This window comes from Camelus bactrianus, chromosome 11 (genome assembly GCF_048773025.1).
Source record: "Camelus bactrianus isolate YW-2024 breed Bactrian camel chromosome 11, ASM4877302v1, whole genome shotgun sequence".
Lineage (NCBI taxonomy): Eukaryota > Metazoa > Chordata > Mammalia > Artiodactyla > Camelidae > Camelus > Camelus bactrianus.
Genome location: NC_133549.1, coordinates 73,860,565 through 73,882,682, shown reverse-complemented (window position 1 = coordinate 73,882,682; position 22,118 = coordinate 73,860,565). Strand labels below are relative to the sequence as shown.

The following is a 22,118-nucleotide window of genomic DNA, read 5'->3' as shown; positions in this document are numbered from 1 at the left end:
CATGATTTCTATGAGCAAAAAAATGTGGGCTCAAAAGCTTTTCCTCTAAATGAATCTGTTGTGTAACATCCAAGCTGACTCAGAGTACAGGTGCATGCTCTTGCTCTGAGGAGGCAGAAGGAGGGAAGAGCCCAATTGAGACGAGGTGTAGGGGAGGAGGCAGGGCAGCCACGAGCAAAGGCCACCCTGTGTTGCAAGCTTAGCCTAAACCATATCTCCGGGAAGGAGTTTCCTGCTTCCTCTTTGGTTCCCTGAGCAAGCATGGACCCTCACCCTCCAGCGTGGGGTGTTGGCCTTGGAGCGCTGTGGTGATGAGCTGCAGAGCTAAAGCAGAGTCCCAGGGGGGCTTCAGTCCTGCGGACTCCACACAGCCTTCTGTACCACACACTGGCCACACACTCAGGGCCTGGGGATCGGAGCTAAGGACTGAAGTTCCTCAAGGTAAGAAGACCCCCCCCCCCACTCCCAGGAAATGGACTCCTCCAATTTTCTCACATGATTATCCAGGCACTTTCACTTTTCCATATATAGGACTCACTCAAGAGCAAGCTCCGACCAGTCGGAGGGAGTGACCAATCCGTCTCCAGTCCCTCCCTTCCCACCCATCCTCACCTTCCTCTCACGTGCTCGCGGGCTCTTGGGCAGAAGTGAGCCCTGTGATTCTGCCAAAGACCAGCCCGTTGGGTTTAAAGGAGAAGGGAAAAAAAACCAAACTCAGGCAAAGTCCCAGCATTAAAGTTGTTACCTCGAAGAGGCCGAGTGGAGCTGTGTGAAGAGATGAACGGACCGGTGGATGGCCTGTACGGCCATTCTCTCGCTGAAGAAGGAGCCTTCATGTTCACATCGGAATCTGTAGGAGAGGGACACCCGGGTGAGTAGGTTGTCCTGGGCCCATGGCGACCTGTACCAGGGGTGTCCCCACTCCTCATGGCCTGAAAAACAGTTTTGTGTCAGTTACTGTTACAAGGGATCTTGGGAGGAACAATATGAAGTATTTTTAAAATTCTATTAATTTGTAATTTTGTAAAACAGTCACCCATTAAGCAAATAATAAGTTGTATGTTAATGAAGCCAGGGGTCTTTGCGGCAGCCCATGCCCCACTTTGCGGCGGGGCTGCGACAAGGAACACACGGTTCGTCGGACAGACATACTGTGCATAGAAAATGGCTCATCAGATATAAACTTTATATAGAAAGTTTTTTTTTTTTTTGAGTAAAACTCTAATCTATTATCAATGAGCAGCTTAAGTCAACAATGTTCCCTCAAACAAGACTACGAGTCACTAAGTTTTGCAGGAAAAGCATGTGCAGTTTAGAAGTGAACGGCAGTGCATTCTAACAGGTGATGAGAGAGAGAGCTCTCTAGGTCCTGGAAGAAAATCCAGCCATTTCTTTGGTCCCTGAAAGGTAGGTGGACTGCTGTGTGGGGAAACGAGAGGCAGCTGTGAAGACCACAGTTGGAGCCTCCAGTTTCTAGGAGAGTGGTTCTCAGACGTCAGGGTGCATCAGCGTCACCAGCGGGCTTGTTAAAACAGAGTGCCGGGCCCCACCCCCAGAGACTCTGACCTAGTGGGTCTTGGGTAAGGCTCAAGAACTTGCGTCTTAGTAAGTTCCCAGGAGATGCAGATACCGCCAGTGTGGGAGCCACACTTTGAGAACTGCTAGTCTAGGAGAACCCTAGCGGCCAGGCACACGGATTTATGTGTGTAAGCAGTTATATAAAATTCTTTGGATCATGTGAAGTTTCTGGTAACTCATCACCAAGGCTAACCTTTTTTCGATCTTCCTTATCCTTGTTCCTTCCCAAGGAGATTTAACTTCCATGCCATGTAACACAGCTTTAGACATCTCAAAACACTGCTCCTTCCACATGCCTCAGCCCCTGGTTCTCAGCTGAGGGAAGGTTTTGCCCCTTTCCCCACCAAGGGCATTTTATACTGTCTGGAAACACTTTTGGTTGTCACGGCTATACAAGGGGTGGGGGGAGTAGGGTGATACTGGCATTTAGTGGGTAGAAGCCAGGCGTGCTTCTAAAACATCCTGAATGCACAAGACCATCCCCCACAACAAAGAATTTTCTGGCCCCAAGTGTCAATATTGCTGTTGAGAAACCTTGGCTTAAATTGAGCTTTGTATGTGACTTAGCTCAATTCAATGTAAGTAGCATCTTTCACCGTGCGTAACTTGTGATGTTTCTAGGTTTACTGTACTCATCATCTCAGACCCATTGCTACATCTGACATGTTCTGGACAGCTTTATGGCTTGTGAAGGCCACACATAGATTAGGAGACAGCCGTATATAGGATCTCTGCCTGGAGGAAGTGGGTGCTTTGTCACTCAGTGTCCCGCGGCCCAGTCATACACACAGCAGTGTGCTTGGTGGACAGAGAACCAAAGTTCCAGTCAATCAGTTGGCTGTTTTGTCTACTTAATGACAGCCCTCCAATTTGTCTGATTCTCCTTTCAGTTGCCACTGTAAATTAACTGTCTATGTAAGACCATTTCCTTGGTGACTTTCTGCTTCTCATTTTCCAGGGCTGAATTCTTCTCCATCAGAAAGATAAAATTAATACTTCTTTTTCAACTTCCAAGAAAAAAGCTCTTGGCTATCTTAAGGCTACTAAGTGATACTGATAGAAATTTTAAAAGCCTGGAGAAACAGTTCAGGAAGGACCCTCTGAGGCATTGTCTTAGTCTGTGGAACTATCTTGATACCCTTGCTCAGCTCTGGCTTTATTCCTAATATCCCTTATCTAGTTTCCCTGTGTGCCTTGGGAACATGTGGCCTGTGTCCTTTAAACAAGCAGAGTCATCCATGGTCAGCATTTGGGTGGCTTCCAGGAGTCCTGGTGGCCAGGGATAAAGTGGGTGTTTGAGCAGCAGGAGGCCTTCGTTGGTAGAGGGTGCAGAGGCATGGATGGGCTCAGACAAATCTCGGTTTATAACCAGGATCTGCCACTGGCAGGAGACAGAAGTCATCGTTAGATTAACTAATATTGTAATTACAGAACTTAGTATGCACTTTCAAGCACACAAGCACTTGATTATGGATCTGCATTCTTAATTTAAAAACTTAAAAAAAAAATCTAGAGGGACACAGGGAAACTTTTGGAGGTGATGGATGTTTATTACCTTGGTGGTGGTAATGGTAACACAAGTATGTACAGATATCCAAACGCACCAAATTGTGTGTATTAATTATATGCAGATTTTTATGTATCTATACCTCAGTAAAACTGGAAAAAACTTATTAATCTATTAAAAGCAGAGTCTGTTGGTATTTTGAACATTAAATGAGATGTATTATGTGTAAATAAATGTCACTTTTATTCTGGATTTGTGAACATTGGCAGTTCACACAACCCCAAAGCAGGAGTGCGTTTTTCCAGTGTCTATGTGCTCGTCCAGCCTATGAGGAGTCTTTCAGGTTAAGAGTAGAAGAATGAGATCAGATGCCACCTTGATTGAGGAGGTCAAACCCAGCTGTTAGAACGTCTGGCCTTCAGGAGGCTGAGTGACCGCGGGGAGGATGTGAGAGCTGCTTGTGAAAGTGTTCTGCGCAGCAGCAGCGACGCACAGAGGCACTCTCACGGAATTCTTAGGGGTGGCGCCACGGAACTGGGTGTGGTGTTTTCTGCATGGTGTCTTGTGGAACCTGCAGTACCGTGCACCTGTCTGTCCCATCGTATTTTACCTCTTGGCATCTAATCTTACCGACATCATTAGTAGTTTAACTTTGGTTTCTCGGTCATTTCTCCATGTTAGAATTAAAGGGAATATGCTGAGGGATGATACACGTTTTTTAAAAAAACTTTTAAAAAACATTTTTGGGGGGGTGTTTTTTGTTTTTTGTGGGGGTAATTAGGTTTGTTTTAATGGAGGTACTGAGGATTGAACCTAGGACCTTGTGCATGTTAAGCACATACTCTACCACTGAGCTATACCCTCCCCCTGAAATGCTGTTTTAGTTAGAAGGATTTGTGCAGGTGTGCACATGCGTGCTTGCCTGTGAGTTGCTTCAGACTCTTATAACTGGTTTTGGAATATATTTCTTTTTTTAGGGAATTCTATGACTATAATATATATCGTCCAAGATTAAGGCAGAAGTGGGAAGAAATAAAAATGTCAATTATTTTATGATTTCTTATATTTAAAAAGTGTCCTTGTAGATAGATTAGATACATAAACTGACAAAATATCTCATGATTTTAACATTTCAGTTTGTTAGGCTTAATATTCCCGTGACTCTTCCACTCTTACATTCTTGTCTAGATAAGATCTGTGACCAGATCAGTGACGCGGTGCTGGATGCCCACCTCAAGCAGGACCCCAATGCCAAGGTGGCCTGCGGTAAGACACGCCTGATCCCCCCCGCTGGAGACCTCAATGGGCTGAGCTTGAAACCTCTGCCTGTGTTGAATACCTCGGCACAGCAGAGAGTCGGGGACTCCAGAGCCAGGAGGGCCCCACAGGTGATAGGTCTAGCCCCTCACTTGGCTGAGGGACTGTCTTGAGTGACACCGAATCAGAGCCTTGGCCAAGATCATGGGTTAAGGGACCCAGCATGGAGACCAGAGCCTCGCTCTCCTCACTGTCAGCCCCCTGTCCTCCCCGCTGCACAGACCCACCTTTCCCTCACCAGTGCCAGCCTAGCTCCTGTACTGAGCAGTGTAGGGATGCGTGTCCCTGAGGGTGGGCTTTGCCCTCACCTCTTTGTAAGTAGCCTCCCTTGATTCTTTGTTTGGGACCTCATTCCCTAGAGCCTGCAGTGGAGGTTTAGCAACGAGGGGGCGGGCGAGGTCTTGCGTGTGTAGGCTGCGTTCTCTATGATAACTCTACAACTGCTGCCTCACTTTAATCCGCACTGCTGCCCTAGGATTATCTCCCTCTAACCGCTGAGGCTGAATAAGTAGTTCACCATCACACACGTAGTAAGCCCCCAGATGAAAACGCGGGCGTGACCAGTTCTTTCCAAGGCACAGCTCTCCAGGCAGCATTTGAAGATAGCAGTTGTGCTGAGATGTACTCTTTTTATTAGCATCATTCTCTTCTCTCTGGAGTCCTTTCCTTGCATGGCTCCTCACGAGCCTCCCTGTTGGCGCCTTGAGAGGTCGAGGCGTGGCGCTTCCCTCTGCCGGCCCGTGGCCCTTTGCTGACTGGTCCCCTTCCCCCGCAGAGACGGTGTGCAAGACGGGCATGGTGCTGCTGTGCGGGGAGATCGCGTCCGCGGCCGTGGTGGACTACCAGCGGGTGGTGAGAGACACTGTCAGGCACATCGGCTACGACGACTCTGCCAAGGGTGAGGGCAGGCCCGCTGGTCCCTGCTGAGAGCGCCGGGGCTGAGTCCCACCTGAGGCTCTCCGTCCTTGGGAGGAGCAGATACCACCAGGCGGGAAACCACTCCCAGGCCCGCCTGCCAGGGTCCAGGGCTCGCAGCCTCTGCCAGCTCTCTGGCAGCCCCTGTCCATCTGTTGCTGACTCTGGTCTCGTTCAAGGTCCTGCCTTCTCGGAGCTTTGGAAGAGGAAGAAGCTCCGAGTGAAAGGAGCTGCCCCCTGGCAGGGCTGGGGGGGGACATGTCGTCTGCCAGGTGCTGGGGCTGGTCTCTGTGTGTGTCTTCCTACCTGACTGTCAGAGAAACTCTGCTCTACTTCTCACGCAGTTGAGGCAGTTGAGGCTCAGAGATGTGCATGATTTGTAGAAGGTGACACCGTCAGTGTGTGGCTGTCCGGGTTGGGACTCCTGTGCTTTATACCAAACTATACTGCTTCGCATTCTAGACAGAGAAGAAGATGACTCAATCCAGGACTGGTACTGATAGCAGGTGGAGGGTACAGCCTGGCCCAGGATAGCTCCAGTGCCAGGCAGTGTGGGGGCCTAAAACCCAGGGAAGGGGCACAGGCAGGATTTGAGGAGGAGCCCTGAGATCAGGTCGGGGTGACAGCTGGAGAGAACAGGGGGCCCTGGAGCAGAGTCCTATATCTAAGACCAGGCAGGCAAGAAGGGGCCGAGCATGGAGGGGCATCAGAGGGTGCGGTACAAGGGCCAGATGCTGGGGCCGGTGTACGCTGACAGTCCAGTCGCTGGTTGGTTAGGGTGACATGTGGCATCTCTGTGGATCAGGGCGGGCTGGGAGAGGGCCCCTCTCTGCATGAGGGCAGGGACACACTGAAGCTTGGTGCAGCCACCTTCTGGCTTGCCCAGAGGACTCACTGGAGCACAGGACAGTTTTGAAGGTTTATCAGGAATCACTGGGAGGAGAACCAATGAGGACAGGCTGATTCTCCCGGTCAGCACACGGGGGTATTCACAGAGGAAGCACATTGACCCGGAGCAGCAACTTCCTGACATGTTACCGTGTGGAGCCTTCACCTTGTTCTACTGGGAAAAGCCAACTTGTTTAGACCTTATTCAGGAGCCAACCTTGTTCTGTGTTAATTAGCAGGGAAATTTCCCTGGAGGTATAATGTGCCCTAGAAGGGGAGAAGCGAGAGTGAGCCCAGCTCTGCCGTTGGCTGCGTCTCGTGGGCTGAGTGCATCGGTGTGGACGCACCGAGTGGACCAGCAGGTGGACTGGGTAACAGGGCCCCGAGCTAACCACTCCCCGCTGCTCTCTGCCGGAGGGGTTGCACTCACCGCCCTTTCCCAGTCCTGTTCGTCTCCCCTTAGTCCCCTGAACTCTGTTTTCCCAAGTCACTTGGAGCCTTTAATTAATTTTCAGCACTGAGAAGATTTATTTTTAGATGGGGTGATTAGGTAAAACGAGAGTTTGGTGAGTCCTTGCAGCTAGCTCCCTAGAGAAACCTCCCTGGGAACAGGAGGCTGCAAAGGACACTGCCTAGCAGGGGTGCTGCCTAGTAGGGGCACGGCCTGGCGCTAATAACTGATGCAGTTCCATGGGGTGCCCTGGGGCAAGTCTGTGGCAGAGTGTGTGGTGAGGATCTAGGGGTGGGGGGTCCCAGGACATTTACTGAGAGCTGATCAGATTTGTGGAGGAGGAATGCGAGTCAGACTGGGAGCATTCTGGGCAGAGACCTGTGGAGGTGGGCAAAGAGGCTGTGTTTGAGGCTCACTGAAGGCTGAGGTGCTTGGCTGGGATGGCCCCGCTGGGGCCAAGCGATTTCCAGTTTACTTCATTTGGCAGTAAGTCCCCACTTGAAGCATGTACATAAACGATAGATTGGATCTGGGATTTTTTTGTGGTTTTGTTTGTTTGTTTTAGTAAGCCCATTCAGGCAGTGTGGGTAGGAAAACAAGACTGGAGAGAGGGTAACAGCTTGTTGCTGATACTTGACCTTGTGGTGGGGCCCCTGTGCTGTTTAGCAATTCCTTCACACCCGTCCTGTAGCTGAGCCCAGCAAGGACAAGTGGAGCTCCCTCCCGGGGCTCCTTGGCCTGAGCTGCTGCTGGCCAGGACTGCCGCGTCCCAGTCCCAGTCCCAGTCCCCAGCTCGCTGCCCCCCGCCTGGGGGGCCGGCCTCCATCTCTGTGTCTGAGCTTGGGGGATGGGCCAGCAGGGCCTTGGCCTCAAAGGGTGTGGCATTTCCATTCTGCTCCAGGCCCCCGTGTACATCTCAGGGTCGGGGACTCCAGCTGTGAGCGTGTCTCTGGATAGTTCACGTGCACCGTATTGTTGGGTATATTTAATGCTCGGATTCAGCAAACACCAGGGCTTCCGATTGGCAGTGTTGGAAGGGCCCTGGTGTTTACTCAGTGCAGCGATTTTCAACCTGGGTCCTGGGAGGTGCCTCTGGGACAGGCTAAGGGGGTATGACCCGAGTCACCCGCCTGCTCTTCAGCCAGAGCAGCTGGAGCTGTTACCTGGTTTTAATATTGCAGTTCTGCATCAGGTATAATTTAATAGAGTGAAACGCGCAGTGAAGGGCTTTTTTGACTAAAGAGTTCCCTGTGATGGAGCAGGAAGGGTACTGGCCTTCCCCATCCTGGGCCTCAATTCTGGGCCCTGACAGATGGCAGCTGATTGGAGACCACCCATTGTGACACTAAATGCCCTGTCAGGAGCCACGCAGTCTCCCTGGAAGTTCGCAGCCTCCCCCCGCCTGCTGGGGCGAGACCCCACTCAGGCCCGCTCTCCTTCTTCCCAGGCTTTGACTTCAAGACCTGCAATGTGCTGGTGGCTCTGGAGCAGCAGTCCCCGGATATCGCCCAGTGTGTCCATCTGGACAGAAACGAGGAGAATGTTGGTGCCGGAGATCAGGTCACTAACCACTGAGCATGGGCTCTGCGTCAGGAGGGCTGTGCGGTGTGCTCTGTGTTGAGGGGCTGGTTGGGGAGGTTCACGTGTAATGGATTATCTGCACTGCAGGGTAGACACCCCCCCCCCACGTGCCTGGATGAGTCAGACACCCCTGCTTCAGGGCAGTGACTTAAGGGCATGGCAGGTGAGGGACACCCGACGTGGCCTTGCCTCCCCTCCTGGGGTGTTGGGGTCAGGGACCACATGTTCCCCTCCACGAGTGCCCAGGACACAGGTTGTGTGGGCCAGTGGAGTTTTAGGTTTGAGGCAGATTGTCGCCTGTTGTCTGAGGCGGGTCGTTGCTGCAGGGGCTGATGTTCGGTTACGCCACAGATGAGACAGAGGAGTGCATGCCGCTCACCATCATCCTGGCGCACAGACTCAACGCCCGCATGGCTGAGCTGCGGCGCTCAGGGGTGCTGCCCTGGCTGCGGCCCGACTCCAAGACACAGGTGAGCCCCTCCCTGCCGCACCCCCGCCACGTGGCTCCAGATGCACACTTTAAATACCCCCTTCCTCTTGGTTCTGCTTGTTGAGATCACACTATTCAGCCTGAGCACTCAAAAAAAAAAATGGTTGATTCTGAAAAGAACTTTTTATTTGAAAACCCTTTGGCTGCAGATATTTTCTTCCCTGCTCCCCAACAGCTTATTATGAAAAACTTCAAAAATACAAAAAAATGTGAAGAACAACTCTAGATTTTTTTTTAACCTTCTTAGCATATGTTGACTCTGGTAATAGGATTCCCCAGTTCCTGCCACAGGCCTCCTCCTTAACTGGTGTCAGACTCTCAGCCACCGCCCCCACGTCTTTGAGCAAAGCCTGAGCGCCCCATAAGTGAGGACTGTCTGCAGCTCACGCTGGTCCTTTAGCTTTGTTTCTCATAAAAAGGCTCTGCCTCTGCTGATTCTGTCTCTCTGTCCCCAGAGGCCCTGACCTCTGTGCCCCCTGCAGTGTTGAAATCCTCACTGAAGTCAGTATTTGAAAGCCAGTGGTGATGCAAGTGTTAGCACATGTGGAGGCCCCCCGTCCGGCTTCACTCTCCACATCCTGTTTAACTCCGATGGCCCCTTTCTTCGGGGCTTCCTCCCCTGGCTGCTTGTCTACACCCAGCAGGTCCTTGGCACTTGCTCTTCTGCACCCTCTGTCCTTCTCTCTCTGCACGCTCAGCTCCCAAATCTAACACCTGCAGATCTGGCTGAATCAGCAGCCCCATTCCTCATTCACCTTGTGAATACGTGGCCCTGAGAGCTCTACCCGACTGAAGGCACTGCGATGGGGCCACCAGTCCCCGGCCTGCTCAGCACCCTGTCTCCGCTCTGCCTGAGCCTTGTATTTTCCATCCAGAGCATCCCTTCTGCTCCAGCCTGTTTCCCAGGCCAGGGCCAGGACCAGTGCTATGTCCTCCCACAGGTTCTCCGTGCCCGAAAACTTCTGTTAATTCCCTTTGGGCTTCACTTTTAATGTCATAATATCTGCTCAGCATCTTCTGCACCTTTCTGCTTCCTCCTGAGTTGTTATTCTGGTATTTAAAGCCTTTTACGGTCTTCCAGCTTTACCTCCTTCTGCTCCCACCCCCAGCCTTTGCTTGATCAATATCCTTTCACCCATGTTCCCCTCGTTTCTCAGAGCTTTGCCCCTGTGCTCCCACCCTTTGCCTTCCTCAGAACATTTCTCTGGTCCCTACGTGTCCATCAGTGGCCAGGGTAGTTCCCACCTCCTCGTGGTCTTCCCTGACCACCCCCAGATGGGGCCTCCTCTTGCCCCTGCACTTAGAACTTGGCACATGTGGTTTCACGCTCAGCGCAGTGCATGGGACTCTGTCCCATTTCTCCAGCTGCACAGAGGTGCGTCCTTCTCACCCCACGTGTAGGCCACACAAGGCAGAGTTTGCATATTGACTATACCTGGGGTACAGCAGTGCCTTTACGGCCCATAGGAAACCCTTCCTTGGGACTTCGGGTGTTATCCACGTGACCCCCGAGCTGGGAAGTGTGATCATGGGCATCCCTCAGGTGTTCTCTGAGGTTGTGGGCAGGAGAGCTAAAATGTGCAGTTCGTGATGCCCCCAAAAGAGGAGCCTGCCCTCCCGGCCCTGTCCCAGAGCTGTGTTCTGATGAGAAGCGGGGTGGAGAGCCACAGAAAATAAGACCCTTGATCAGGGACAGAAGCTAGTAAATGGGGTGATTCAACTTTTTTTTCCCTGCCTGAGACTAGGACGGGAGGCTCCACCTATCCACCTGTCGGACCAGCTGAAATAGAAAAGGCCTCCTGTGTTTGCTTAGTAACAGAAGGTTTCTGAGGGCAGCAAAGGGAGTGAAGAGGGGGTGGGCTCTTCCAGTCTTTCCCTTCCTGCAAGGAGATGCTGAATTCTCTTACCAATGCTGCTTTGAACACCAAAGAGTCTGCCTGACTCCTCTGCCACAGGCAGGCCCTGAGCCAGCAGCATCGGAGAAGGTGTGGGTGCGGGTCTGGGTCTGCTGATGGAGTCTCCCAGGGCCCCTCGGCCAGCCTTCAGGCAGCCAGCCCACTCCACAAGGCTGCCGCGCTGGGAGGGGCGCCCGGCCAGGAGCAACTGCTGGACCTCCTCCTCTGTACCTTATTGGTAAAGGGTTTCCGTCATCTAACCAGAGTGTTGATTGTGAACAGGATGAGTCTCTCCACCTGAACAAATTTTTGCTGCTGATACTGAGAGCTGAGTGGCAGTACGGGTGGCTATTTTTGTATGTGGTCAGAGTTGTGTTCTCCACGGTGTACTTTTCCCCACATCTTGCTGATGTGATGAGATAAGAGCCATGCTTGGAGCCCTTTGCTCTGCCGCAGTTCTGCCTGGGGCCTACGGCAGAGCAGGGGAGCCGGGAGCCCTGGAGCAGTGGAGAGATGGGCCCCAGCAGCTCCTTGGGATGTGAGCCTTCTCCTGGGGCCAGAGGCAGCAGGCCTGGTTCTAGAGCCGGCCAGAGGGCTTCCCCACCGGGACCCCCCACCCCCCCAGCTCCAGCTCCGTCTCTTCAGGCCCACTGTGTGCGCCGCCCGGCATTTGAGGGCTGCTCTCAGCGCACAAATGTCGGTGTGCGTCTGCCCATCCTGCTAGGGTCAGGCATCATGTGGTCAGGGCTGTCTCTCTTCCTTCTTCCAGATCCCATCCTGTTGCTCTTTGGACCAGGCAGGGCGTAGAGAACGAGTTTGATACAAGTCCAGTGTTTGACGGATATCTGAGGTGCCTTCGGGCAGGCAGAGACCTTGCTGCAAGCATAGCCCCAGGGAGGCACTGTTTGCTGCCCTGTGGTCCCATCAAGGCCCTTGAGAGTAGGGAGCAGTCTTGTGCCTGCCAACCAGTGTGCCCCCCAGGGCCATCTGGCATAGCTGTATTCCTGCAGGCCCCACACACCCATAGCCCCTCTGGGCACTGCTCTTGTGGGTTCACGCTGCTTTGGCAGCAAGGGGCCTGGGGCTCCAGCACTGAGGGTCTTGAGTAACAGCTTTCTGCTGGACAGGGCACCAGCTACCAGGCCACGCAGCTCCAGGTCAGAGCCTGCTGGGTGATCTTGACCAAAGTATTTATGTTCTGGAACCTCAGCTTTCTTGTCTTTAAAATGGAGCTAGTAACAGTTTCTCAAGCTTTTGGCGTGGCTTCTAGCCTGCAGTGCAAGCTCAGGCAATGCTAGCTTCCTTTTCTCTTTTCCCAATCTCATCAGCCATCCTCACCATCTCCTTCCCTCACTCTGTGAGCCCCGGGTGCCCAGGCTGCTCTCCTCAGTTAACAACCAGATCAGGCGCTCCCTGCTGTGTCAGTGAAGGACAGGGTGCAGAAGTGTTTTGTCTGTGCTGCTCAGGGAGTGACACCAGCTTTTGGAGCAGACGGAGCAGTGTTTGGTTCTCAGGCTTTTCACTGACTCATCTATGACTTCGGATAAGTTGTTGCACTTCTCAGAGCCTGGTTTTTCTCAGTTGTAAAGTGGAGACAAGAATGCCCATCTTGCTGGGATGGCTAAAATCTTCATTGGTAATGCCTAGAATAGGCACGGAACTGACCCGTGCTGGTGGGAGTGAGTCTCGGCTCTGTCCCTGTGGCCTGCCTTGCGAGGCTGCTGCAGGAAGGCAGGATCCTTCCCTCCATGTGCTCTCTGCTTTTCCTTTCTCTTGCCCAAACTCCCAGAGGCTGGCACCCCAGAACTTGCTGCTTCCTCTAGCTCAGTCATCCAGGCTGAGTCCCTCTCACCCCATCCCTGTAGCTGGCTGACAAGTCCCCTGCTTCCTGAGCTCCTCCACTGAGGGGCCTGGGTGGCGGGCGTGTGGCCTGTGGACACCTGTGTTCCTTAGCAGGAACTGGGATGTCGCGACCCTGGGCCATGGGGCTTCAGAGCAGGGCTATGGCCACGGGGACATTTGCTGGCACATAGCCCTCTGAGACAGAAGAAGTGGAGTCTAGTAGGTCACAAACAGAGAGGAAGCTCTGTCACATCTGAGTCTCCAGGCAGCACAGATCATGGTCACAGTTGGGAATAGCTTACGCCTCGTGCCCGGTCATCTCACAGCACCAGGCAGTTACTCAAATATAAGAATGTGTCAAATTAAGTTTCCTGAAGGCCCTTTCAGGACAAGAGCCCCGCTTTGGCTCCTGGGAGCCCCGCCTGCCTCCTGGGTATCTGTGCCAGCAGCGATGTGTCCTCAGCTCAGGGCAGGGCCTCACGATGTCTCCTCCTGCCCTTCCAACCGCCAGGTGACAGTGCAGTACACTCAGGACCACGGTGCGGTCATTCCCCTGCGCATCCACACCATCGTCATCTCTGTGCAGCACGACGAAGATATAACGCTGCAGGACATGCGCAGGGCCCTGAAGGAGCAGGTGATCAAGGCCGTGGTGCCGGCCCAGTACCTGGACGAGGACACCATCTACCACCTGCAGCCCAGTGGGCGGTTTGTCATCGGCGGCCCCCAGGTGTGTCCTTGTCTCTGAATGAGGCTCTGACTCATCTCCCCTCGACCCCCACCCAGGGTTACTTAGCTCCCTGAGCACAAAGGCCACAGGAGGTGATAGCTTTATGTGGCTCAGCCAGGTCTGGCCCTGGATAAAATGTGAAGTCAGCTCACCCTTCCACAGGCTTTGAAATTGTTGTTTTCTTATTTCTGGTGTCTGCCCCCTGCTGGACGAGGCTGGACTAGAGGCTTGTGCAGGTTTCCTGGCAGGAAGAGTCAGTGCCTGCCCGCTGCTGGAGGGAGCTTGGTCCTGGCCCTCTGTGCAGCCTGCTGTGCATCCTTCAGGAGGAACGGGGCCCATGTCCTCAGAAGGCTCCCACTTGGTGCTGCCTGGCCCTTGCACGCCAGATGTCTCAGACTTGCCGCCCGACATGTCCAGGCTGCCAGCGCCCTGCTGAGTGCTCACCACCACCACAGGCACCACCTTGCCTGGGTGGCCCTGCCAGGTCTTTGCCACCCGTTACCTCCAGCTCTTGTGGGCACCAGGGTGGGGCTGTGTTTTAGATGGGGACATGGGCTGCCCCTTCCTCCTGTGCTGCAGGAGTGAGCAAACGGAGAGTGCCATAGCCCTTCCGAGAGGCTGCTGACCGCTGCCAGGGGGCCTCTGCTCCAGACGTGTTGTCACAGAGCAGAGCCCCTGTAATGGGTCCTGTGACCAAAGGTAGCGCAGAAACAGGGTGAAAAGAAGGTAAAGCCTGTGGTATTTCCTTGCAGGACTTCTCAGAGCCTAGGCACGCTGGGGTGAACTGTGGGTATCTAAGTGGGGGCGGGGTATAGTACGCAGACTTTCCTCACATCATTTAACATAGACACCCCCCCCAACACACACACACTTTGTTGACTGGTGTTGCACAGAGCAGACCCTCGAGGAAACGGTCAACTTGAAGTTTGCCGGGTGTCACCAGCCGGCACCACAGCCCAGGTGTGTTTGTCACAGTGCAGTTTCCTCCTGCACTTGGATTTTTCCATTATGATTGACTTCTAAAAACCGAGGAGTGGGATGTGACCCTAGGGGCCCATCTTTTGCACTCTCTGCTGAGGCTCTGACAGGAGGCTGACTTCTGTGACTGGTCAGCCACTGAAGTGGGATTAGAGCCCAGGGCTTCTGGCTGAGTTCAGGCCAAGGGGTCTTTGGAGAATGCCCTCTGGCAGCTTCAGGGACCCTTTCTAAGTTGCGGTGCGGCGGCTACCGCAGTGCTTCAGCCACCCCTCCCATCTCCTCCCTCCACGTCTTCCCTGCCCTCTGCAGGGGGATGCGGGCGTCACTGGTCGCAAGATCATCGTGGACACCTACGGCGGCTGGGGGGCGCACGGCGGGGGCGCCTTCTCTGGGAAGGACTACACCAAGGTGGACCGCTCGGCGGCGTATGCTGCCCGATGGGTGGCCAAGTCCCTGGTGAAAGCGGGGCTCTGCCGGAGGGTGCTTGTGCAGGTGGGTCACACCCCACCCCATTGGAACCCCCACCTCTGCCCTGAGTACTGACACACTGGACTGAGGGTAAGGCCACACACTTTGCCAGAGGACATGCCTCTGTGTGTGTGTCATGTTGGGCGCTGTGGCCAGTACCCTGCAAACCTGGGAGAGGGAAAAACATAAAACAGTTACCTTCAGGGAGAGGGGCACGTGCTGAAACTGCCCACCGTGAAGATGGTGGGGTTTCTAGGTGGACAGGGTGGAGGGAGCGTGTTGGGCAGGACATGCATGGTCTCAGCAGCCCCTCCCTGAGGACGAGAGGGTCTCTGCAAGGGGCCCGTCCCTGACCCTGGGCTCTTCTGGAAGGTTTCCTATGCCATTGGTGTAGCCGAGCCACTGTCCATCTCCATCTTCACCTACGGAACCTCTCAGAAGACAGAGCGAGAGCTGCTGGACGTGGTGAACAAGAACTTTGACCTTCGGCCTGGCGTCATCGTCAGGTAACCCCCACCCCCCACCACTGTTAGGACCCTCCTCCCTCACCCAGTGCTCAGCTCAGTGGAGAGAGAAACAGAAAGGAGGGTGTTCAGCCTCCCCAAAGCAGGAGGGGCCTCAAGCCCTTGGCCCAGTACAGCGCACACCCCAGATGCAGGATGTCTGGTTTTCAGGACAAAGGAGGCTGCATCAGGTCCCTGCTGGCTCGGCAGACACTGACTCCAGGGGGGCCATCTGTGAGCAGGTCGGGGATCTTAGGAAAATAATGACAAGGCCGGATGGCTGGGAACTGAATCAGCAAGTCTAGTTCCAACTGCTCTTGTTTCTAATGTCACCCCTGCTACCTGGATCTTGGCAGAGCTGATACTGATCTGGGCCAGGTCAGCGGGGTGGAGAGTAGCCCAGAGTTCAGATACTGGTTCCCAGGTGCGTCTGCTTGGCCAGGCTGCCACTGAACCTCTGAGCCTGTTTCCTTAGGGCCAGTGGCAGTCACCTCATATTATGTAGTGTAGCGTAGACAGGACCTTACAGGGATTGCTCTATGAGTGGTTAACACTCCACACACAGACTGTCACAATCTGTTAGTTACTCCTGTGCTCAAAATTTGGAGAAACCCTGCTCCCTTTCCACTTAAAATGACCCTTTCTTCTGCTGAACATGCAGGGATTTGGATTTGAAGAAGCCCATCTACCAGAAGACCGCATGCTATGGCCATTTCGGGAGAAGCGAGTTCCCGTGGGAAGTTCCCAAAAAGCTTGTGTTTTAGTGCTGGTGGGAGCCGGGCCTGGCCTCACCCTGGAGACACCTGGGGGAAGACAGAGCCACATTTCTCTACCCCAGGTGCTGACCACCCTCCCAGGGGTTACCTTCCCCACCCCCTGCTCCCTCCAGGACAAAGCCAGACCCTTCTGACAGCAGGAGGAGGGGACCTCCTGGTGCTGGGGCTCAGATCTCATGAGGACAGTCACGATATCCCCTACTTTTCCCTAAGACCAAGGCGACGTGAATTTAGTGAAAAACCACCCCTGTCAGGAGGAAATCTCCTCACTCACCTCCCCCACAGCCTGGACTCTGACAGGCTCCTCCCTCCGTGGCGTGTTCCGAGGGCAGCAATCTCACTGGCCCCAGGGCTCCACGCGCACCTGGGCGTGCAGCCCAGCAGTCAGTGTCCTAATCCCAGGCCTTCCCAGCGGGCCTCTCAAACCAGCCTTCTGGCAGGGATGAGAGCAGAGGCTGACACTGAGCATCGACAGTGTGCAAGGGACTGAACTAATCAGTGTTCTCATTTCTTCTTCACTGCAACACGATGAGATGACACCTTGTGTCCTCCACGTTTATAGATGGGGAAACCGAGGCACAGACCATCTTGGTCACTTTCCCAGGGTCCCAGAGCTGCGTGGGTCAGGGCCTCAATGTAAACCTGGAGCTTCGGCTCTGGAGCCTGTCTGCCATGTCCCCCATCCCCATCCTTCCCAACCTCATGCCAGAAGCAGGTCTGAACAAGAACACAGCAGGTGGAGATCAGGCTGTGACCTCTGTCCTGAAGACCTGAGGGTGCTGGGAGCTAGGGGATTAGCCCTTCGACTCTTGGTGAGCCCTGGGCAGTGATCTGCAGAGTCAGGGCAGAGCCAAAGGGGTGTTTCGTTTGCCTCATTTGTTTTCAGAAGACAGTTCAGGCTGAGCTAGGGTTTGGAATTGAGAGGCAAGCATGTAATCCCAGCCCCTGACTGCTAGGGGACATGCGGGGCTGGGCTTGTGGACCCCTGCGGTGAGGGTCCAAGTCCAGTCCTGTGCCGTCAGGCTTCCTAGAGCCGGAGAAGCAGCTTGTCCCTTAAACAGGGGGTGGAACCCTGTGTCCTTCATGTCTTTCCCTCTCTCTGGCCCGTTTGAAATCCCTGCTGTCTGAGTGCTGTTGGAATAAGTGAGTGAGCCCCTCCGATCCCCTTTCCAGAGAGGACAGTCCTACACGCGAATATGGAATGTGAAATGGTGGCTTAAGTGGCAGGGCTTGACTCTCGGTGATGGACGAATGAGCTGAGATGTCATGAGGAGATTTCTGCCTTTGCCAGGCGGCTTCTGGAGGGCAGGTCTACCCCTGCGGTCCTGGGTGGTCCTCGGCACACCAGGATCTTGGAAGCTGCACAGTCCCCTGCCTTTCCATCCGTGGCCGGAACCACTTACCCGCTCCCCCACGATGGGCCCCATCCTCCGCCTGGGCTCTGATAGCTGCGTCGGTACCTTCTCCCCAGCTCCCTGGACGCAGGCTCAGGTAGGAGCCTCTGTGGGCCCCAGCAGAACGCTGCGGGGACAGGGCTTCTTTCCAGGACACACGGTGCTGGATCTGCCAGGACACACAGCCCGGGAAGCCTCGTCTGGGCAACAGCCTACAGGGGGACTCTAGGCTTTCTCTTCCCATCCAGGGAAATGCATCTGTTCATGGCAGAAAAAGAGGCCCCAGTTACCATAAAAACCTAGAGTTGGTGTGTGATATGGAAGCTCTGATCTCTCTGGATGGGCTCAGAATGCTAGGCTTGGACAGGACCTGTGAGACAATTTCCTAGAAGCCTCGCGGCGCTCCCGGTGCCCAGGAAGTCTCAAGTTCCCCCTGGGAGAGGGAGACTCAAGTTTGCGGGTGGCTGAGCTCCTCTTACTTGGGCCATGTTCAAAGTGAAAATTCAGAACTTTATACTTTCCCCACCCCCTAGAAAAACAAGCTTTTGTGGGGACAACACCGTTTTTGTGAAACTAGAGTATTTGTTACTAATTCCTGCTAAACCAGTGAATAAAACTCCAGGAGCAAATACTCTATGCTTAGTTTTTGTCCGCAGTGCTCTAGAAACCGCCCCTCCAAATCACATTACCCGATCCCCCGCCCCCAGCGAGTGGGTGTCCTGCCCTCGGGGTTTCCCAGCCTGGGGCCCTCCTTTGCTGTCCCCGTGGGGCTTGGCCAGCACTGCTGAAGGTCTCATTAGCCAGCTCCTGTGTCGTCCTTGTATAGCTGTATTCATTCTGCGCCACACCGCACAGGGTAGGGAAACCCACGTTACACATGGCGAGCGGCTCCTGGGCCTTCAGGGGTGCCCCCTCGATTGCCAGGCATTTATGCCCCCCATCCTCACCTGCTCTGCGTTGGGGTGAAAGGCTTGAAATGGGAAACTTAGAAGAAATTTTTGCCTGGGACAAATTCCCCAGAGTAGATGTGACCTGGGCACAGTGTAAGAAGCAGTGACACAGCAGCCAGGATAAGGAAACAACCTAAGTGCCCACCAGTAAGTAGATAAAGAAGATGAGTTGTGTATACACAGCGGAACATCATTCACGAGCAAGAAGGGCGTCCTGCCGTTTGCGTGGATGAGGGCGTTATGCTAAGTGAGGTAAGTCAGAGACAGACACTGTGATGTCACCTACATGTGGAATCTACAGAAGCCTACCTGATAAGAGTAGAGTGGTAGTTTTCAGGGGGTTAGTGGGGGTGGGGTGGGGAGGGTGAGTGGATCGGGGAACGTGGAGATGTTAAAGGATACAACAGAGAAAAATCAGTTCTGAGGATCTGTTGTACAGCATGGTGATCGTAGTGATTATAGGTACTGCATTATGTACTTGAAGGTTGCTAGGAGAGCAGATCTTTTTTTTATTGACTTAACAGTTGATTTACAATGTTGTGTTTCTGGTGTACGGCATAGTGATTCAGTTATATATATTCTTTTTCATATTTTTCATTATAGATTATTACAAAATATTGTATATAATTCCCTGTGCTATACCGTAGGAACTTGTTTATTTCATGTGTAGTAGTTTGTATCTGCTATTCCCAAACTCCTAATTTATCCCTCTCCCCACCTTTCCCCTTTGGTAACTGTAAGTTTGTTTTCTATGTCTGGGAGTCTGTTTCTGTTTTGTAAGTAAGTTCATTTGTATCATTTTTTTTAGATTCCCTGTATAACTGATATATGATATTTGTCTTTCCTTGTCTGACTTTATGTAGAAAGACTATCTTCAGGTCCATCCACATTGCTGCAAATGGCACTATTTTATTCCTTTTTTATGGCTGAGTATATTCCATTGTGTATGTATACCACATCTTCTTTACCCAGTCATCTGTTAGTGGACATTTATGTTGTTTCCATGTCTTGGCTATTGTATATAGTGCTGCTATGAACATTGGGGTGCATATATCTTTTCGAATAAGAGTTTTCTCTGGATATATGCCTCAGAGTGGGACTGCTGGATCATATGGTAACTCTACTTTTTTTTTTTTTCCATTGAATTAAGACAGCAGATCTTAAATGTTCTCAACACAAAGAAGAAATGGCAAGTACGTGATGCGATGGTGGTAATCATTTTGCTGTGTATTAGGTGTGTCAAATCAACACTTTATACACCTTAAACTTATACAATGTGTCAGTTATATCTCAGTAAAGCTGTGGGAGGAAAAGCAGTGAGTCAGACACCTGGTTCCTGGGCTTTGAGGTCTGCTGCCTTCTTACCGTGACATCTTCACGAAAGAGGTTTTGGAGAAATAAGGAAGAGGTGCTGTGTTCTGAGTTTGGTTTGTATCAGCCCTCCATGCAGAAAAATGTGGGTAGGAAAGTAATTCAGCGGAAGACGAAACCAACCAGAGGGAAGAGGAGAGTTTACAACCTCAGAAATCTGCATCAGAGGTGGCACTGGATGTCCCCTACCATATGGGTGGTCGTCACAGACCCATTTGATGTGACTGTCATAGGACAGTGTGCAACTCAATAGGCAGAAGGGAAATAACCCACCAAACCTGATTCATAAAAAAAAAATTATTATGCATTACAGGAAAAAACACAAAGGTGAAAGATAAATGACAGAATGGAAAATATTTGCATTGTCAAATTTAATGAACTACAGATCAGTAAAAAAGCAGCCAAATCCCCAGGGGTAAAGGGACAGAGTTACAAGGACAGGAATAAACAGAGGTAATTAAACACATGGAAGAAACCACGAGAAATGAAAGTTGCTCACCTGCACACATTTCAAGAAATCAAACCTTTAAAAAATGCAAAATTGTAATTTGGCAAACAGATGGCTGGGGGGAAGGAGGAGAGAATGTTCTTAAAATCCAGGGCTGGCAAAGACGTAAGGAAGCGGGGATTCCCAAATACGGCTGGTGTGACTTGGTACAAGCTTTCTGGGGGGAACGTTGGTTATTTTTTCTTGAAATTTAAATGTCATGTTTGTCTGGTCTGACCCTTGGGTCAGAAGTGCCATCAGATAGGGAGGGGGTGCTTGGCTCCCAGACCTTTGAGTCAGGTGGCCACGCCCTGGCCTGAGGAGGGCAGGACAAGGTCCGTGTGGGCGGGACGGATCTGGGTTGGAGGTGGGGGGCGGGTCTCCGGAAGCCCATGTCAGTTCTTGGCCACCTAAGAGTAGGGCTCCCCTCCTGTTGCCCAGGTGGAGGGGCCACTTCTGGGGTGCTTGGGGAGCTCACACAGGATAATCCTGGGACACGGGCTGGCAGGAGCCGCATCCCCCACAAGTCAGGGCTGCAACTGCTGAGGCAATCCTGGGTGCCTGGGAGGACTACTCAGATCCCCAGGTTACAGAGGAGGAAACTGAGGAGCCCCAGGCAGTGAAGGGCAGATCCTGCCCCGGACAGGATGGGAACCACGTGTGCACTGGCACGATTCCCCTTCACTTCACTGGGGGAAATGGCTGGGGCATACACCCACCCAGCACTGGGCCTGGTCCTGCTGCTCCAGTGTAGTGTGAGGGAGGCTGGAGGGGTGCGAGGACCAGGGTCCGGTCTGTGCTTTGCTCTGACTGCTGTGTGTTCTCCAGCAGGAGGGGCGGCCCTGGGCCCGATTAGGAGGAGTAGGGGACCCCCCACCACAACCACTGTGCCCACCTCCCTCCTCTTGACAGGAGGTTGGATCAGGTGAGGTAAAGGCCTCTTGGTATTTGTAGGTGACCCAAGGCTGGATGAGCTGCTTTATTCTCATCCTTGGGCTGAGGGGTCGCCTAAGACAGTCTCAGGGGGCGGACCCAGGCCAGGTCGACCCCTTCCCTTCCCCTCCAGGGCTGCTCCATCCTCCCGAGAGGCACTGCGGGCCCCTCCACCTCCCTGCGGGAAACTTGGGAAACTCGGAAAGGCTGCTCTGGACATTCTCCCAAGGAAAGGAGGGGAGGGGAGGAGAGGAAGGGAAAAAGGGAAGGGAAAAAGGAAAGACAGGACGCAAGGGAGGAAAGAAAGGAATATCACCTTGTAATTAGCTCTCGGATTTTGGCATCAAAACATTCCAAGTGTCTGAGCCTTAAGATATTTTCATTTGTTTCAATCTCATTTCTGTTTCTCTGTTCTCATGTTTCATTTTTCCATTTCTAACTTTCTGAGCTGCGTGTAGGTTCCAGGGCCTTCTAGATCCAGAATTTCCTCCTGAAAGAGTTCTAAGATTTCAACATGGTTGTTTTTGCTTCGTTTTTTTCACCTGTTTCTAGTTTCACTGACAGGCAAATACAGCAAATAATCTCTGTTGTTTGTACTTTTCAAAAATTGCTGAGGTTTTTACAGTAGTTCAAAATGGTGAATTTTAATGTTATGTGGTCACCTGATGTTATCAGCATGTAGGTTTGCATTTGTTTCAATTTGTTGAATATTTTATATTATATAACATACATTTATGTTTTAAATTCTATAGTTGTTATTACTATGGACAGTAATTTTAAGCTTTCCTTAGGGAAGCTGCAGACAAGAGAGGATAATAATGTGTGGATGCTAAAGAATAGCAAACGGTGGCTTCCTCTCTCCCTCCCTCCCATCCTTCTTCCCTGCCTTCTTAATAAAGAACCAGAAAATATGAAAAAGAACTAGTCAGAGAAGAACACAGTAACTGAAATGAAACACACTAGAAGGGCTTAATAACAGACTAGGTGATACAGAAGAACACACACGCAATCTGGAAGATAGAATAATGGAAGTCACCCAGTCAGAACAGGAAAAAGAAAGATTT

At 52.5% G+C, this 22,118-nt stretch overlaps 1 protein-coding gene across 1 annotated transcript; it reads left to right on the top strand.

Moving 5' to 3' along the window:
* The first annotated feature begins 227 nt into the window (after nucleotides 1-227).
* MAT1A (methionine adenosyltransferase 1A) lies at nucleotides 228-17,944 on the top strand. Its single transcript, XM_010963107.3, has 10 exons — nucleotides 228-441; nucleotides 532-871; nucleotides 4,274-4,351; nucleotides 5,178-5,300; nucleotides 8,104-8,216; nucleotides 8,564-8,707; nucleotides 12,976-13,194; nucleotides 14,482-14,664; nucleotides 15,013-15,146; nucleotides 15,805-17,944. The coding sequence occupies exons 2-10, from the start codon at nucleotides 778-780 to the stop codon at nucleotides 15,905-15,907; spliced, it is 1,191 nt and encodes a 396-aa protein (XP_010961409.1). The 5' UTR covers nucleotides 228-441; nucleotides 532-777; the 3' UTR covers nucleotides 15,908-17,944.
* The last annotated feature ends 4,174 nt before the right edge of the window (nucleotides 17,945-22,118 follow it).